We start from the raw sequence: 18129 nt of genomic DNA on the forward strand, positions 1-18129 counted from the left end.
CATGGCAATGACTTCAGGGGGGTGGGGACCAATTCTTTACGGCAAAGGGTGACCTGATCCTTTAATGGCTCTTAAGGCACTGCAGGACCGCGGGCTCCCTTTAACCCCCCCCCGTGCGTTACCTGCTCTTGGGTTTTATATCTGAAGATGTTGAAATGTAAAAAGCGAAGCCGTAAGTGGATCCCCAAAGGATACACTTTTCCTACCCTCTGTCTACTTCCAAAGATTTTCTGGCCGTCTCCAACACGTTCGACAGATCATTTTGTGTAATCCTGTCTGGCAATTTGTTAAAGCTCTTGTCTGAATGTTTTGTCCAGATGGTCTCGGTGTAAGTCAGACTGTAAGGTGCAGCGTCTTGCCTTGATAAGGTTACTCGTTCTGCTCAGATAGCTGATGGCTTTATAGCAGTAAAAGAACAGATCTCTCATGTTAATGGGAAATTACCATTCATTCTCTTGAAAACGAAAATAGGACCAGAGCGTCTGAAGCTTTCACTGCTCATTTCCCACAGTAAGTTATTCTGGTGTTCCTGTGAAAGTGTTGGATTTTAAATGGTGATAACAAATCCATCTGTCCTGGCTCTTCGCAGGAATGTCTCTTGATAATAATGGCCCGCCACTATCAGAATTCACAAATGTCAGTCAGAGCTTCGTGGCATTAATGATTTATACACGTAATGAGCAATAAAAGAAAATGAAATGTCTTGTATTGATAATTCATAATTCAAGGGTGTCAATAACTGCATTTCATACGCTATCCGAGGCGGTGTCAGCGCATAAATCACATTTAAATAAGTTTTATCAAAACTTACACATGTAACTTTATCAATGGAGATTTTACTACACTATTTATTTTCTTGCTCCATATTGTTAAGACAGTATTATTCATAGCCCTTCCTGACATAAGCTTTTGTTAGGTATATATATTTCAAAAAAACCCCAAAACACCCCCCCCAAACCAAACAAAATGCTCCAAACCAAACAAAATGCTCCACCGTCTTTGGCATTTTAATGAGACTGAGAAACATGGGTATTCCTGGAGTGCTTAAATCTCCGGAGAAACTGGCGTGTCTCTGAAGGACTTTTATGGAGCGACATTTCCTTTCTCTAATTCCAAGAGCTTTTTTTCAAAGGGAGGATGGAGAGACATCTTGGAGTAACCTGAACCTGAATTCACACTGAAACTCAGAATGACCGGCCCATAAAATAGTTGGCACTCAGAAGTCTCCCAGCTATTCCTAATATTTCTGTGCTGGGCTGTTTGGTCGGTCGGTTTATTTGGGCGTGTTGTTTTAAGTCACTGGTAAATGAACCAACATAAACATTCCTTGTAGCAAGGCTGGCGGAAGAGCTGAAGCCGAGCGCTTCGCTCCCGGCTTCCATGTTGACGTTGGCTGGTGCTGTACGGTGCTCGTTCAAGGGCTGCTCTTGGCGGATGGCTGGAGCTTCAAATAGGAAGGGTAAATAAGTCACACCCAGTATCTGAATTGCAACAGTGAATGGCTTACGTGTGCTTTGGCTTCTTCCTCTCCAAGTGGCTTTAATAAAACTTAATTTTATTTGATTTTTTCAGTGGCGTTTTCTAGGGACTGAATATTTTTTTTTTTTTGAGGAGTTGCATTAAGCAAATGAAAACTGAAGTGAGTAGAGCTGGAGCTGTATAGAGGAGACATGGTGAGGGGCACCTGCCCTGCTGGGATCAGTCTGCATGGAAAAAAAAAAAAAGGATTGCTAAACTCAGTGTTGTCTTTTGGGGGTCTGATCCAAAAAAAGAAGAAAAAAAGAGTTGTACTGCAGATGGTTGGGGTTTCAAACAGCTGAGGTCAGCTCTTGGGGGGACTGGAAGCAGAGGCGCTTGGCCAGGCATGGAAACTCCATAGGTGGAGGTCAGGAAAGGTTCCTGTGCTTGCAAACGTGTGAGGGGAAGCCAGGACGTGCACCAAGAGATCGTACAGGGCCTCCAGGTGACTTTTTTTTCCCCACTCTTTCTGCGAAATACGCTGGCCCTGCTGCGACTCGCCGTTGTGCCCATCTCCCTGCTGCCAGCTCAGGCTCGCGGGCAGATGCTTCACTTTAGCAGACGTACTTATGCTCTGCCATTCCTCTGGATAGCGGCAGCAGAAGCTAAAATCCCCCTGACGTGACCTGAAGAGTCAAGCTCCCGGTTGCAGGCTCTTCTGCACGCTGCGGATGCTGAAGCAGAGCATCCCTGCCTCTGCTCCCCCTCCTCACCCTTTGAGGGGTCCCGGAGACGCACGTTTCTTGCCCACTTTTGCACAAAAGGGTTTTTGTTCCTGCCCTTGGAAACTGTGTGTGGTCATCAGTTTTGCTCTACTTTCTGCTTAGAGGGAAGAGCTTTCTGATGTTGATAGGTGCTGAAAGGCTTTCGTTTCCTAATGTGTTTGGTTTGGGTTTTTTTTTAATAGTGCTAATTTTTATTACCTAGGGGTTGAATTTTTCTCGAAGCATCAAATCCTGCAGAGCTTTAACTTTCACACAGCTTTATTCAGCTACTTCTGACAAGTGCTGTTTCTCTGATTTTGCCTGGTCTTTCAAATGCTCTATAAGAGCAGGATTATTTCCTTCCTTCTGTCCCCGCTCCTGCCTGTTTGATAAAAAGGCTCCTTTTGACTCCTCAGAAGTGGAAGGAAATGACACTGGGCAACATTCTGCCTTTCAGTGAGCAGTGCTTGGTGTCTGCTGTACAGGATGCCTGATTCCAGGGAGTACTTTGTTGATTCTATTATCTAACCCATACTGGGAACCCAGATTAATACCTGGGTTTGTGTCTCATGGAGTTATATATAATAAAAAAAAAAAGGGGGTGTGGTGTGGTTTTTTTTTCTTTTGACTATTAGTCAGATATCTACATGATCATCGTAATGAATGGCTGCAATTTGTGTGGTGGGTGGCATCTGCGTGTCTTCGGAAAAAGCTTTTTCTGGGAAGTAGGTGGTTTTCCCCAGAGGGGACTGGGGGGGAGCAGAGAGGATTTTCATTTTATTTTTATTGCAGAAGTTACCAACTGTGCAAAAACTTGGTAGAACCTTCCACATCTTCCAAGCAGTGTCATGTGGTATGGTTTGCTTTTATTGAACTTTGAGCAATGTATCATAAGGGTCGGAGCCACATAAATGATTTCCCAATGCTAAAGTGTGCGTGTGTGTGTACAGAGGAGGACCCGAGTTTTAATGTCAGTTTTCTGACACAGGCACGTGAAAAATAAGCATCTCCTTGTTCCTGGTCTGGTCTGAGCTGCGCTGATTAATGGGTGTTGCTGTAGCTGACAAAAGAACTGATAGAAAAATGATGATTCACATAATTTGAGATTTGCAGGCTCTGTCAAATATTCATTCCCCTCTTTACAAGAGGTGCTATGGAATAAAATGTAAGTTCCCTTAAAGACAGTGGTCCTCTGCTTACACAGCTGAGTGTTTATAACTAAAGGAATGACTTCTGTGTTTCCTATGGCTGTATAGGAGAAGCCTGCCTGGGATACCTTTGCTTTCATTGAATATTCCTGGTGTAAACGTCTTGCGCGTGTGAACAAAGACTGAGCCAGTAAGGAGCAGAGAGACTGGAACAAGATTTGTACATCGACTTTTTTTTTTTTGTTTGTAGTTTTAAATTAAGTTAATATCTGCTGGTTTTCAGGTGTGCTGTATAACCTATAACCAATGCTCCAGTCTGATTTCTTATATAAACGGTTAAGACTGATTTATCGTAAAGTCTCATGCCAGTTTAAAGATGCCTTACTTTGATTTTTACGTGATGGTTCTGGTTTAATGGCAGGTGTGAGTTATTACAGTGAGGAAAATAAGAGGCTGCTCTGCTGGAAACTAGCTCTGTCATCAGTGTCCACTGGGACCGAGGGCAAATAGCTCGGACCTTTTTGATCTTGTTGAAGTCATCTGTGAAATGTCTGTAATGATGCTTATTATTCACCTCTCCTGGAATGTTTATGGTTAATTAATAGCTCCCCAAACCTCCCAGAAGCATGCACGGCAGTGTCTCCGCCGGGACTGGCGGGGAGGCAGTGACGACTCGATCGGGCTGCCGAGATATATTTGACTCACCTTGTTGACTGCTTTGGACAGTCGCCTTCCTTCTCGATGGACTGAGCACCTTACCCGGCGTTCCAGCGGGAAGGGAAAGAGGAGCATTAAGGAGGAGGGCTGCAGAGATCCTTCATGGTTCACTTGTACAAGTCTCCGGGCTGCTGGCCTGCAGCTGGCTTGGGCGCTCGCTGGGTTATTCGTGACCGACCAGGTGGGTCTGTCCCCGCTGCGATGTGACAGTCAGCCAGGAGCACATCCAGCCCCGGATCCCCTGGGAGCCCTCAGCTGCAGGGGTTGGGAGGGGTGCGAGGAGGCAGGAGGGGTTCAGATCCGATGTCTGCTTTCCGACTGCGGCAGCTCTGATGTTGTGGTTTATCCAAACAAGACTGAGGACCCGGAGGGGAACATATTGGTGGTCCCGGGGAAAGGTGTTCGTTTCCATAGCAGCTTCAGGATGCCTCTGGAATAGTGGCGCTAACCCAAGGTTATCTTTCACTGTTAAATAGTTGCCAGAATTTAAAATGCAGCCTCATCCTGTTTGCTTTTTTGTATCTTTAAGAAATATTCCAGGTAAATTGGTCTTGGTTCTTTAAAACTTCAGCTTAAACACAAAGCCAGGATGAAAATCATTGATGCAATTAAAAAACCAAGCCCACATTTATCTGTCTCTCCCCCAGCTGCCTAAAACAACCGTAGAATTCAGCAGTCTACTGGAAGTGATTCTTGAAATGTAGTTCACTGTGCTGTGCTTGAGAAGTGTTCACGTGTCCCTTTTTGTTTCTCCTCATTTATTTCTTGATCATTTATGCATGTTAACGTGTTAGTTACCAAAGAGGAGAGGGAGGAGAAGAAATCTTGAGGTGAAATTAAATTAGACACCAGCATTAATCGTTCTCTTTGTATCTCTAAATATATGACATAGTTCGCCAAAGGATTTTCCTTTCACTGAAGGGATTAAAACGTGAAAGTTGAAAATCGCCACTTTTGTTCTAGCAATTTTATTGATGTGAAAAATACACTTGGTGTTACTTTGCATGACATACTTGTGTGTAAGAGTATAACTGTTAGGTCTTAAGAATTGGGAAGAGGTAATAATTTTTCGTCCTAATGCTACTTCTGGCTTCTTGCATCCCAGTGTCTTTCAGCACTTCCAAACTTTACTTAACCTTTTGGAGCACCCTTGACAGATAGAGAAATGGAAAATCAGAATGTCAAATTAACTAAGTCTTTGCAGTAGGACCAAAGGTGGCTGGGGACTGGGGAATCTGGTCAGTCCCTGGGCTGTTTTCCTGTGGAAACAATTCCACAACGGAGGATTTCATGTGTCTCTGTGTATGGATGCTGCTTCCTCACCTATAGGTGTTCCTGCGTGTGCACCCGTGTGACCGTGGTAGCCTGGTGATGTATAGAGTGTAGTGAGTTTAATTTGGGATTCCTGAAGTGAACTGAGGCAGTGAGAACATACGGCAAATGCCAGAAATAAGGATCACATCACATATTTCTGATGAATAATTCAATTCAGTTTTGTCCTGTTCCACCAATAAAATAAACCCCTCACAATATTTGACAGAACACAGCTGAAACACATCGAGAAAAAATTTTGGAAGGTGAAAGAAGCAGTTGTTTCGCTTCTGTTTTAATCACCACTGGTAGAGGAGATCTTAACGCTTAGAACGAAGACATATGGGAAGTCCTGGAGCTGGGGCTGCTCTACGGCTCCTCTACGTTGGGGAGCAGGGGCGCAGGCGTCGGGAGGCAGGACAGCGGCCACGAAGGGCTGCGGTGGAGCTGCAGAGAGGAACTGTTTCTAAAACAGGCCAGGAAAGCACAGCAGAAACTACTAGAAGCAATGGTTAGGAGAAATGCACCAGAATTATTTTTAAAAATGAGAAGAAAAAAAAAAAAAAAATCCTTTCTTCTAACCCTAAAGGCTACTGGTCACCTCTCTGAATTGGAGTACTCATAGATGTGGGGCGGGGGGAAAAAAGAAAACCCAAATATTTTTGAACTGTTTTGAAATTTTTTCTGCCATTGGTCCTTTGAGGGGTGTGTTTTGGGGAGTGGGAAGGAAACGTTCTGCAGCTGCTGGATGCTGTTTAGGCTTGAGTTTTCCTAAACGCTCACAGAGCTCTCGTGTCAGGCATCCTGCCTAGCGTTAAAAAGGGAGAAAGTGAGGCACAGGCTTAATTATTTTTTTAAAGGGGTAGGAGTGTGTGGAATGGAAATTAGTTGTCCAAATGGGTGGTAGGAAGAGGCAGTGGCTCATTGCCTGTGAAGATGGGTTTATAAAAGCCAAAAGCAGGGTTGCAGAAGTTAGGAATAGAAAATATCTCTGTTAACTTCTGGTGCCAGGTAGCTAATGGCTTCAGCGTCTGAGCACAAGAGAGGTAACAGCCCACCATTCTCTTCGATTGCATCTGAACTAAAATCAAAGATAATGCTGCTAATTCTGCATTTTGCAATCTACTTTTCCATTTTTGGTTTGTGGTGGGTTTTTTTTTTGTTGGGGTTTTTTTTTTGTTTTTTGTTTTTTTTTTGAGAGTTCTGTGTAACACGGAGAAGCACCAGCGCGCTGCAGAATGGTGAAACGCAGAATAATCCCACATCTCCTGCTTCACGGTGACTTCAGGACGTAGTTCGAGCTGCTTGTTTTTCTTTGGTTTTTTTTGGTTTTTTTGTGTTTTTTTTTTTTTCTGGCTTTCTTCAATAGGGTATGGTTTTCCAAACCTCTTTCTGTGGAGCATGCTCGTGATGGCATCAAGAAATGAATGAAGCAGAAGGGTCCTGTAGCCCTCGTCTCGCACGGGGCTGGGGCATTTCCCAACCGTGGGGCGGCAGCCAGCGCGCCCGGTGCTAGCGGGGGTCAGCAGCGTCTTAGCTCTGCTTTTGTCTCATGGCCCTGTTCTTCTGTCTCTTCGTGATGGATTTCCATTCTACAACAAACAGCGGATTTCTGTTGAAAGCCAGCGCCGGCCTCTCCCTTTGCAGAGGAATTTACCTTGCTTTGTGCAGCGTGGAACACCGCCGTACGGCATTCTTCATTCAAATCTCCTCCTGTTTTGAAACGAAGAGCCATGAGTACCTGGCTCCCCTCCCTCCCTCTCTCCACACCCAGGCGGCTCATTGCTTGCAAATGAATTAACATGGTTTCGGAAGGGTGTTTCTCTACGTTTCCCACACTTTTTGGTCAGGCTGATTAATTCTCGCATTCTGATGCTCTGGGGGGAAGCCCAAGATGATCGCTGCTCATGAGCCTTCCCCGGACTTGATATTTCATTCCTTCCTACTTTCTTGTGGTCTTTAAAATGTTAAATAATGGTGTCAATACTGTGCTGGACAGCAGAGCCCTGTTGGAACCACAGGATGGTCGAGAGGACGGGGTGTTCCCGGGGCTGGTTGGGGCGCAGGAGTTAAACTGCGCTTCCGTGGAGCGTGAGCGCCTTGTGCAATACCCGGTGGAAATCCCCGCTCTTGTCCTCTCTCCCCAAAAGGATCCAGAAACCTAGTGGTAGCCAGCCTTCATGAGAAATCGAGAGTCATTTGGTTGAAAATGTGTCCAGCATGTGCTTAGCTTTATTCCTTACCGCATTTATTCCCTATTGTTCACTTCCTATAACTGGGAGCACGCGTCCAGGCTCCTTGCACTGCTACCTGCCTTTTTTTGTAATGAACAGGGTTTGAGGAAAGACTCTCTCCTTTCCGGGAGAAATGTTTGAGGGGTCAATATGAGAGCGTGAAAAAAAAATATCTGAGAGTCTGGTGCTTCAGGGAGACTCGGTTTGCCCAGGGCCAGGAGCAGAAAGGGCATTTAAAGCAGGAAAAAAAAACCCTTATGTTAAAAACGTTCACCAGATTTTTGGCCATCTATGCCAGTGGTGGCTTCGTCACCCTGCATGAGAGGAAGCTGTTCAAATAACTATTAAAAAGTCATTTGGAGAACATAATATTTCAGGTTGTTTAATGGGCCCAAAGCGATTTCTGCCTCCCAGAGCGCACCGGCACTCGGGGTGCTCGTTCCTGGAGGCTACGAAGGGTTCGCCAGCACGAGCTGTTGTCTGAGTACTGAAAATAGGAACTGGGGGGCGTGGGGGGTTGTTGCTCTTGATTACGCTAATAATCCATGTGTTCAAAACGACTTTTAAATTATTTATTCTATAAATCCATGCTGCAAACCAGTGTTAAAATGCAGTTTTACTACTTGTCCGTAGGATTTCATCCAGCATTCAGAAAGTGGGAAAGCGTAAGCAAAGCCTTGTCTGAGGTTTTTTTTGGCTTGATGTCATCTGGGGAAAACCTTTAACTGAGCACAGACAATCCTAAAATAGCCATGAAACTTCCCGTCGCAGGAGTGGTTGTAATGCTCCCGCTGCTTGCGTGTGGGTTTTGAGTTTTCACTTACTTGAAATGTATTGATAAACTTTTTTTTTTGTTTTGAATAAACAGTTGTAGAACCTAAAAATAGAATATCACCCGTTCTATGTAGGCATGTTACCTTGATCAGAGTTTTATGCGCCCTGTGGATTAGTGACAAAGATGAGGACTTTGCTCGCGTGCACGGGAGTTACCCACGCTCTGCTGTTGGAATTAGGGCAGCGAATCCCTGCACAGGGTAATTTAATCTGGATTCTGTTTTTAAACATCCTCCCTGAAAAGTCAACAGCATGGCCTGTGTTTTGATAATAGCAAAGGAGACTTTCATGGCTATTTCGTTAGACAAAAAAAGAAAAAAAAAAAAATCTAAATATTTAATTTGAATTCTGCATGGATTAAATGCCTTGGCGACTTTGTCAACATGTTTAATTGCATAATTTTGAGCATTTGCTTTAAAGCTTTGCAGATCAGTGTGCATCAGTTTGCAGCCTGTGAATTGCAGATGAATGTCTATGGGTATGGAAAACCAGTGTACAGGCTCGCTGCGTTCAATGGGATGCAAGTACAAGGGTGCTTAAAGTTCTAAAATTTCCAAGCTTCCAGTTCTGATGGAGGTGTTGCACGACTGTAATAAGGGGGGAAAGCATCGACTGCCTCGCTCCTTTGACACGTTTGTTGTGCCTAGAAAAGCTGGTACACCCAAGTAATTAGGGATGCAAATATTTTATGTTGTAGGTATGAAAATAAAAGCTGAGCGTCCTCAGTACTTCACTGAGACCAGCCTTAATTTTTGCTTTAAGCATGTCTCGCGTCCTCTTCTTCTACTTCACTAATGCAAAACTTCACGCGCTCATCTTGCACCTCAAAGCAGTTTTATCAATCTGTATTAGAAAGAATTTCGGCTACTAACGCCTACAATTCTGTTTGCGGATTTCTAACTACAAAGGGATTTTTCTTAATGTGAATTACCCAATGTTAATATTTCTCACATGGGTAAGGAATATCCTGGTTTTTAAAGGAAAATTCACTTTTTCCAAGGGATGCAGTTTGTGATAGGATTATGAACCTGAACCTCCTTCCAGCTCCGGTCTTAAACAGACAACTGTATTTCCTTGTCTTCTATCATTTCCACTTCAAAGCCTAGTTTTTAGATTACCAGTGAGATTTTTAAGGCTGTGATGAGCTACAGCTTTCGGCTAGCAACACAGTTTGTCCCCTGAAATTCTCACTGTTACTGTGTAAAGGCTTTTCTAAGTCATTAAACCTCCCAGCCATAGCCAGGGTTGTTGGGCTGTCGTCTGTCATTTGTCACAGCCCTGTTTGTAATCGTGCACCAAAAAAAAATATTGAGGCTGTTTTCACAAACCTACGAAGTCTTTCAGTTTTGCGGTACAGCCTTACTTACATGTGTTGGTAGAGGAAACGTGAACAATTCTGAGCAATCGGTAATGTGCTGGGAACATATCAAAATACATAATCCAAACCATTTCCTAAAACTTATTTATATATTTAAGTGGTTTTAACTTTTACTTGAAGCTGTAGCATTGGCTGTTGTTAATTTTTTTGAAACCGAATGGAGTGTTAACTTCAAACTAATCTGTAATCTTAACCTAAACCTCAGCGGGGTTGGCGAAGGGAGGCAAGGTGGGCGCTGCGTGGCTGCTCTCGTACCCTGGCGTTCAGCGCCTGAGTGCGTGGCGGCTTTCAGGAGACGGGCATTTAAGCGACTCATCCCAGGCAAGGCTCAAGATCTAAAATTGCTGCTCCAGCCTTCTGTGTGAAGTGAAGATTTTGTTCATTTTGGACTGCTTTGTCTTTCATACGCTGCTGAGTAGCCCGAAAGATAAGATTGTGTTAGAGCTGTGCGCACAATTTAATGCTTGGTGACTTCCAATCCTTCTGCGTAATTGCTTCGTATGTGCTGGGCGGGGGTCCTGAAAAATCAGGGGCAGCGGAGCTACGTGTGAAGGTTTTGAATCTGCTGACTTCCACCTTCCCATTTGTGGTTTGATTCTGTTTTGCTTTGATTTGGACGTGCCTCCTGCTTGTATTGAGCTTTTATAAGGCATTAACACCGGAGGAGGACCGCTCCTCGCAAAGCAGCCACGGGGGACCACCAAGGCAAGGCGAGAGCGGGGACGGTTTTGGAGTTCAGCTCTGCCAGTTGGAGCGGATTCGTGTGGGTGAGAGGATTGCTGTTTAATCTGGGCGGGAGCTGGGGGTTGGTGGTGCTGTTTTGTTGTCATCCCACTCCTTTCCCAAGCTTGTCATCTTTTTATACATGGCATTTGGGGTAGGGGCGGGAACATCTTGAGAAAGCGACGGGAGCAGATACGGGGAGATGTACCTAGATACTGAAAAGCAGCTCGGGCTGCTTGTGCCTTCTCCCGGTGCTCTGTGCTGTGCAGGCTGGGATTCACCATGCTGCTATCCAGTTGGAGAAGTTAAAGCTTATCGCTGGGAAGAGTTGAGACCCTGCTTAGGGAGAATGATCCTGCTCAGAGCAGGAACGTTACTCAAACTGCGTGAGGTGCTGGCCAAGGAGGTCTCCTGGGTCTGAGTTCGTGCTTCTAGCTCTGTACATGACCTACCAAAGAACGAACAAGCTGGTACAGAAATTTCTTTGTTTCTGTACTTCCAACTTTAGTTTATAGGATGCTTAAGCCAAAAAAAAAATACCTAAACCCCAAACCAGTCTGGGAAATTCTTTTACAGAAGCTGAACATTGCATGCTGCGGATGAGCAAGGCACAGTTGCAGTCAGAGCGTATGCATCTGCTTGCTCTGGACGTAATTGTTTTATGATGGTGCAAATTCCTGCCAGGGGTTTTGTAGAAACCCTCTCCTGTTCGGTGTAGTTGGAGAAGCCCCCACTGTTCAGTAGAAGTCCATAATTGCACCACAATTCTTATAATCTGCTCAAGTGTTAAAAAAAAAAAAAAAAAAAAGTATAATGTTTTGAAATTAAGGATAACCTACTATTTTACTGGATCCTTCCCAAAATTGTAGGGTAGCAGTGTTTTGGGACCTTGGATTTGCCGTGTCACCTAGAGCCTCATCTAGTTCAAACTAGCGGCCTTTTCAAGCAGGAACAATCAATTCGTGAAGACCATCCATGTTTTTTAAAGATATGACCAGGTATGGTGGCAGCTTGTCTCTTAGCTTTGTTGTGATGGAAACTACGGGTGATGACCTTTCCCTGGAAGTGTTAGAGGCACCGTCACTTAAATGCCAGCATTTTATTCAGGGACAATTACCTTCATGCAGATACATGCAGTATCATTTGTGCCTATCAGTACTTTATATGCTTCAGAGTTTAAAAAGGGGGGAAAAAAAAAGGTAGATTATAAATGTTGAGAATGACAAATGTGTTTCAGAGTTTAAAAAGGGGGGGGGGAAAAAAGTCAGGTAGATTATAAATGTTGAGAATGACAAATGTGACTAAAAAACAGAAGGTAAAAAATCCTTCCTTACCCTTTGAATTCATTAATAACTAGGCATGCCTGCAGAGTGCTACAGGGAATGACGAAAAGGTAGGTGCAAAAAAGTAAAATTATGCAACTGCCTAGCACTATACAGCACTGTCCCTCTGTGACAGAGATGACTCCATGATCTGGTGATGGAAGTGAATAAATTGCTTGTTTGAAACGGATGGAAAACTTTTTAATTGCTACTAGGGACGTTTTAATTAGGTAGTTATCAGCCATGTGAGCTACAAATACGATGGAAAGGACTCTGCAATACAGGGCAAGGCTTAGTGTGAGAGTAAGAATACCTGGTGTTTAATCCTAATTCTACAACAGGCATCTTGACCTTGAATTAAACGTGCTTATTCACCTTCGGGCCTTGAAGCATTGGCAGCAGGAGCACGGACTTTAGGATGCTGTTCTTTGTCTTGAACGATCACAGTGGGTGGGATCACTAAGGTCTACAAAGTTTAGGGAAGGCAGGGAGGTGGAAGGCTTTTTTGGTGTTTAAAGTGGCTGTTAATCTAATAACCTGTGTAAATTAGAAGATGCGAAAGCAGTGAATTCAAAATTAAAGTGGTTGTTGTGACTGTGGACTTGAAAAGGTCCCGTGTAATGCGGTGACCCGGGGGTTCGAGCACGCACAGCCTCTGATTCTGCCGTGGTATGTTCTCGGAGTAAGTCTGAAAAAAAAATTAACTTCTGCTTGTGTAAGCAATGGGAAAACAAGCAGACACTTTATACTCTGGAAAGCCCAGTAAGCCTCAGGAAATTCCTGCATTCTTGATTTTATTTTGTGGCAAAGCACTGTGTGGTGTGTTTTTGAAAGATGAGCAAGGTTGCCCTTCTCCAGCCCAGCGCCACAGACTTGATAAGCTGGAGCTGAATAGCTTTTTGTTCCCCTGCGGGCAGCCCGATCAGCTGTCGCTGTTCCCCTCAAAAAACACTGAGTTTATTTATAAAGAGAAAGCGCTGATATTGCATTTCTTACTAAAGGAAAAGGTTACTAGTTCTTGCTGTTGTTTAGCAGGAGAGCTGCGTGTGAAGTGTCCCACCCTGAGAACCAAGACCTTTGTTGTAATATTCATGTTAAAATACACATGCTCTGCTGATCTTCTAGTCTTGGAGAACTATTGTTTTCTTGGAAGTGGTCTTTTGGATTTCTGTTTTTTCTCCTGGCACTAGTTGAGAACATGACTGATGGAGAGCCTCAGAGTTTGCCAGGTTGTTGGCCTTTAAAAGATCCATCAGTCGTAGCACACAGAAGGAAGAAATGATGAATGCGGGGTAGGTAGCCCTGCCATTACCTGTCTGAGCTATATCTGGTATTTTCTATTCCTATTCCAATCTTCTTTTTAAATGTGGTGCCTACCGTTCATCCATGCTAATGGGGTAGCAGACTTTTTCTGAAAAACACCACTGTGCAGATGATCAACCCCTAAATGCGCAAACACATCATATTCAAGGAAGGTATTTGCTGCATTTTTAATTCCGTGCCTCATTCTTTATCTGCTTAGGAGAAAATGCCCCATCAGCTCAAGTATTTTCTTTGTGTGATACCTTTTCATGAGTCTAGGAGCTAAACCACAGTTGATTAAAATTGGCACCTTTGCCCAAAGACTTCTGAGAAGGTTGTAGAGTTGTTTCTAAGTTGCGACCATCACTTGTTGAGGAAAGGGTGGAGGAGAAGACTCAAAGAGAGGAAGAGCTTTCTACTACTGCTTGCCTCGAAGGATGTTCTTGGTTGAACGTCAGGCCTGCAGATGAGTGTTAGGTGAAGGACCAGGCAGCCTGATTCGTTGCCCTGCGTTACCATGCATGTTGGTGCTATTAGCATGTAGCTACCTCACCTCGTTTTCTTTACGCAAGTCTTAATGACCAAGCGGCAGGTAGAGTGGGGTTGTCTTGTTTTCATTGCACATTGAGTAAACCTGTCCCTCATGCGGAGTTTTGCAAATCCATTCGTAGTTTTCTAATTGGGGACCAAGCTGAATGGAGAAAATGTACGTAGCATATGTTGAGCATCAACAGTGATTTTTAAATAAGGGCTAGCAGATCTAATGCGCACAACTATTTGTTCTTCCCCTGTGCCCCTCCCAGCCCCTGCTAATCCTGAAATGCTTTTGCTACCTGAAACTGAGCAACCAACAAAGAAATCTCGCAAACAAATCTCACAAACTTGCAAGAAACACAACGCGCAGGTTTTACCTTGTGCTGCTCATGCCTCCCCGTGCCGCCCTCCCTGCGGGCCGAGGGTTGTGCCCTTGCGAGCACCTGTTCTTCCCCTGTGCCCCTCCCAGCCCCCGCTAATCCTGAAATGCTTTTGCTACCTGAAACTGAGCAACCAACAAAGAAATCTCGCAAACAAATCTCACAAACTTGCAAGAAACACAACGCGCAGGTTTTACCTTGTGCTGCTCATGCCTCCCCGTGCCGCCCTCCCTGCGGGCCGAGGGTTGTGCCCTTGCGAGCACAGTAGGGTTGAGGCTCCTTGTGGCTTCCTCTGGGTTGGTTTCGGCAGCACCCTTGCAGCCAGCCGTGCCGGGAGGACCAGAGGGTGCTGGGCCCTGCCCAGGCTGAGCCCACAGCCTTCCTGCTGCGGCCGCCTGGGCTGGGGAGGGGAGCGTGGCTGGGGCGTCCCTGGGCCCCGAGGAACAGACGTGCCGAAGTGGTTTTGGTCAAAGAAGTAGGTGGACAGCTCAGGCCTGCGTATTTTTTTGTCGTATTTCCTGATGAAGAGACAGAAGTTTTCTGTTTTCCAAATTCTCTCCTGAGAAAAAAATAAACTTGACCAACTTTGCCCACGCATCATGGTTCTCACTACTGCGTTTCGGTCTGTGTTGTGACCTTGCCGCCTGTATTTTCTCCTTGCAGTGAAAGCTACAGAAGCCCCTGGGTAGTACAGTCTCAGAGAAGTGGTGCTACCAAATTAAAGTGCTAATCAAGGTCATCTTCAAGCTTGAAAACCCCCCATTTATTCAGATTTTTTTTTTTTTTTTTTTGGCAAGCCTAACCAGGAGCCGTATGTGTATACACACGTCCTGGGTTTTGGAGTCCCTCAGATAAAGACACATGCTTTCTTCCTTGCAAATCCTGGACCCCCTGAAACTGTTCCTGCAGGTGTGAGCACAATTCAAGGCAACTCATACTCATAGTGCATGGCAAGAGTAAAGCTCTTGGAGGCCCGGATGGCAAAAGGACAAGCATAGGAGGAGGCCAAGCTGGCCTCTCTTACTACGTATCTCGGGAATTAGCAATGAAGTAGTTGATTAAAAAAATTGCATTTGGAAAATGATAATTACAGTGACAAAGTTGTGGGTGCCTGCCGTTGCAATGCACGGACATAAACAAAGCTGTGTGTGCTGAAGACCTGAATGTTGCCTATTTTATTGCTGATTCTGAATTCAGCTTGGAACCACCCATCTCTGGAAACCTTTGGAAAGAGCAGCAATAACAGTCAGGCAATAGCAGGCATCTCTAAAGTCTGAAAGCTCAAAGATCTTTAGATGAAAGTGCATGTTGTGTTGTTTTCCTGTGGAGTTTATTGCCTGTAGAAAAGCCAAATAACCTCTACTAGCTGCATCACTGAATATTTCTGCATTTTTAGATTACGGGCCTGATGCAGTTCTGTGTTTCCTTGCCCCCTTTGTCTGTCTTTTTGCTATTCAGAATCGGTAGGATAAGGAGAAGAACACCCTGGCTTAAGGGCTAATGTGAGAAGGTTTCATAGTTGTAAAATGCTGGGAAATGGTTTGTGAAATAGTGTGTAAATACCAATAGATCTCTTCAGTAGCAATTATGCATAATAATAAAATTAACACCTATATCTGTGTGCTTTATGGGTCCTTTAGACATAGATATGTTACTTGCAGATATTTTAGAAAGAAAAACAGTCTTCCTGGAGATAATTCCCTAATGGGAAGTGCTATCGTGCTGGCTCTCAGAAGGGGTGTCCTTATCTGTTTTGATGGCTTGGTTTATAATGAGAGCTGCACAGCTGGAGACTCAGTAACTGACTGAATAATCCAAAATCGGTGCCTTTGGGGAGTGCCCCAGTGTGCACAACGTCTTGTTTCTGCATCAAGAGCCGTCTGCGAAGGAATTTGATAGAAATTCCCTGAAGTGATTTTCTGAGCTGACGTGGGGTATTGCAGCATTCAGTCCTTTTTCCAGACTGAGATTCAGTACATTTTTAGGCAGTGACCACTTCTTTTTGATGCCAAAAATGCACTTGACACTTGTAATTGATGCACTGTTCAGAAGTAAAGCCTCGCTTGTAGATCTGCGCGCCGGATTGCAGGTTGTTGGATGGCTTGCCTGCAGCCGGTGCATCCGAGATGCAATCGCAATCATTTTCTGTCTGTAGATAAAATTAACCGTAATGGAGCTTTGCTGACATACTACTAATGAGGGAATATATTTTTAACTATATTTTACTGGAGAATTTTTATGGTCTTTTCTCTAATGGGATTTTGTTTAATCTTTAGTGCTTTTATTTGTTACAGAGATCCGTGCCCAATTGGTAGAGCAGCTGAAATGCCTTGACCAACAGTGTGAGCTTCGGGTCCAGTTACTGCAGGACTTGCAGGATTTCTTCCGCAAGAAGGCAGAGATTGAGATGGATTACTCAAGGAATTTGGAGAAGTTGGCTGAGAGATTCCTGGCTAAAACTAGGAGCACCAAAGACCAGCAATTCAAGTAGAGTATTTGCCTTTTGTTTTCGCCCTTTTTTTCCTGCAGATGTTGCCGCAAGGGTAGGAATGCAAAAAGAGAGCTGATACAGTGAATGCAGGTGTCAGCACTATCGGAATAAAATGTTTCCCAAGTTTGTGATAAACACAGAACCCGTTTCATGTTTACACACAGCTGGTTGCTAGCTTCATCTCAGTAATTCTCCTGGTAGGTCATATGTTGTCAATAGGGTAAAAATTGGCACAATCTAAAAGGAGTCATTTTCTTGGGAAGGTGGGCAAAGCTGTACACCAGATTTGATGGACAAAGCCAGGATTGCCTTCAGTGTTAGTGGCTTTGGTCTGGTTTTTCTAAGAGTAATCTAATCCTCTATATGCTATGATTTGCCATTGCAGCACTCTGTTTTCAATATCCTACATGTACTCAGCGTGTGTTGTATCCCTGTCACTTCAAACTAGTAGAGAAATAAGGCCAGTAGTAGTTGCAAATAGAGCTGTGCCATTTGGGGGGCAATCCCTAGCTACTAAGCTAATGGGCCTCAATTAAAATTTAAAGCTGTCCTTATTGACAGTCGATCGTCTCACCTGCTTCAAACATTTACAGGTCTGACAATGCTGCTTTGGTTGTTCCCCGCTTAGCTGTGTGCGTTGGGATGACTTGACGCGTATCGAACGTGGTTTTGTGGATTCAAAGCCTTCTGGTTTACTACTGAGTCCTGCCTGGAGGAAGGGACATGGGTGCTTTTCCCAGGAAGGGGGGGGTGCAGGTGAAGAAGGAGCTGGTGCAGGCTGCATGGCCCCGAGACGTCAGCCCAGGGAGTAGGTGGTCAGCACAAAGCCACGGCCACAGGGCTCCTGTGGCTGACATCTGAGAAGTGCACAAGCTTCTTGGGTTTTGTTGTCAGGGTAGCAGCTGGGGGAAAACACCGAGCAAAAGCAGCACTGGGATGTGAATCATTTCTGCTTTGGACAGATTGCTCTGAGGGGATCCATCTGGGGCTGCCTCCGCCCAAAGTGCAGCATCACTTTTAGCATTGCTTGGGTCGGGCCGTTATCTGTGGGTTTGGTTTTTTTGTCATTGCTGTATCTGGAGGGATATGGGGATATATCAGCTTTCCCTTTCCTCTAGAAGCTCTTTTTGTGAAAGCCACTAAGTAGGCACCATTTTAGTTTCCTTTCTGTACAGCTTTGATGTCATTTACTTTCGTTCTCATTTAAAACGCACATTGTGCCACGGTGTGGGGAAGGCACGACTCCCAGGCATAGCTATCTGACAGGTTGGAGAAGAGTTGATTTGTGCATCTGCAGAGCTGTAATTGTCTTAAGTATTTTTTTTTCTTTTCCTTTGCAGTGAAAGTGTTCTTATAACTATAAGCTGTGCATATTCTGCACATGCCTTTAAGATGGCACTAAGGAAACGATGTCTTAAACTATAATTTTCCTGTGCATGATGATTGTCTTTTTCAGTTTATTTTGTTAGTGGTGAAAATTGAGGTGAAAATGGAGGTGATATCCTTTATATTACACGATACAAAACATCACAT

The 18129-nt window shown here is 44.4% G+C and overlaps 1 protein-coding gene across 3 annotated transcripts in view; it reads left to right on the plus strand.

Moving 5' to 3' along the window:
• SRGAP2 (SLIT-ROBO Rho GTPase activating protein 2) overlaps positions 1–18129 on the plus strand; it is a 109441-nt gene that overhangs the window by 20680 nt on the left and 70632 nt on the right. For all 3 annotated transcript variants that reach the window (XM_035901395.1, XM_009647854.2, XM_009647862.2), the window contains exon 2: positions 16400–16592. In XM_035901395.1, the coding sequence (XP_035757288.1) occupies positions 16400–16592 (193 nt within the window). The remainder of the gene's footprint in view (positions 1–16399; positions 16593–18129) is intronic.

Source organism: Egretta garzetta, unplaced genomic scaffold (assembly GCF_000687185.1).
Source record: "Egretta garzetta isolate BGI_Z169 unplaced genomic scaffold, ASM68718v1 scaffold640, whole genome shotgun sequence".
Taxonomy (NCBI): domain Eukaryota; kingdom Metazoa; phylum Chordata; class Aves; order Pelecaniformes; family Ardeidae; genus Egretta; species Egretta garzetta.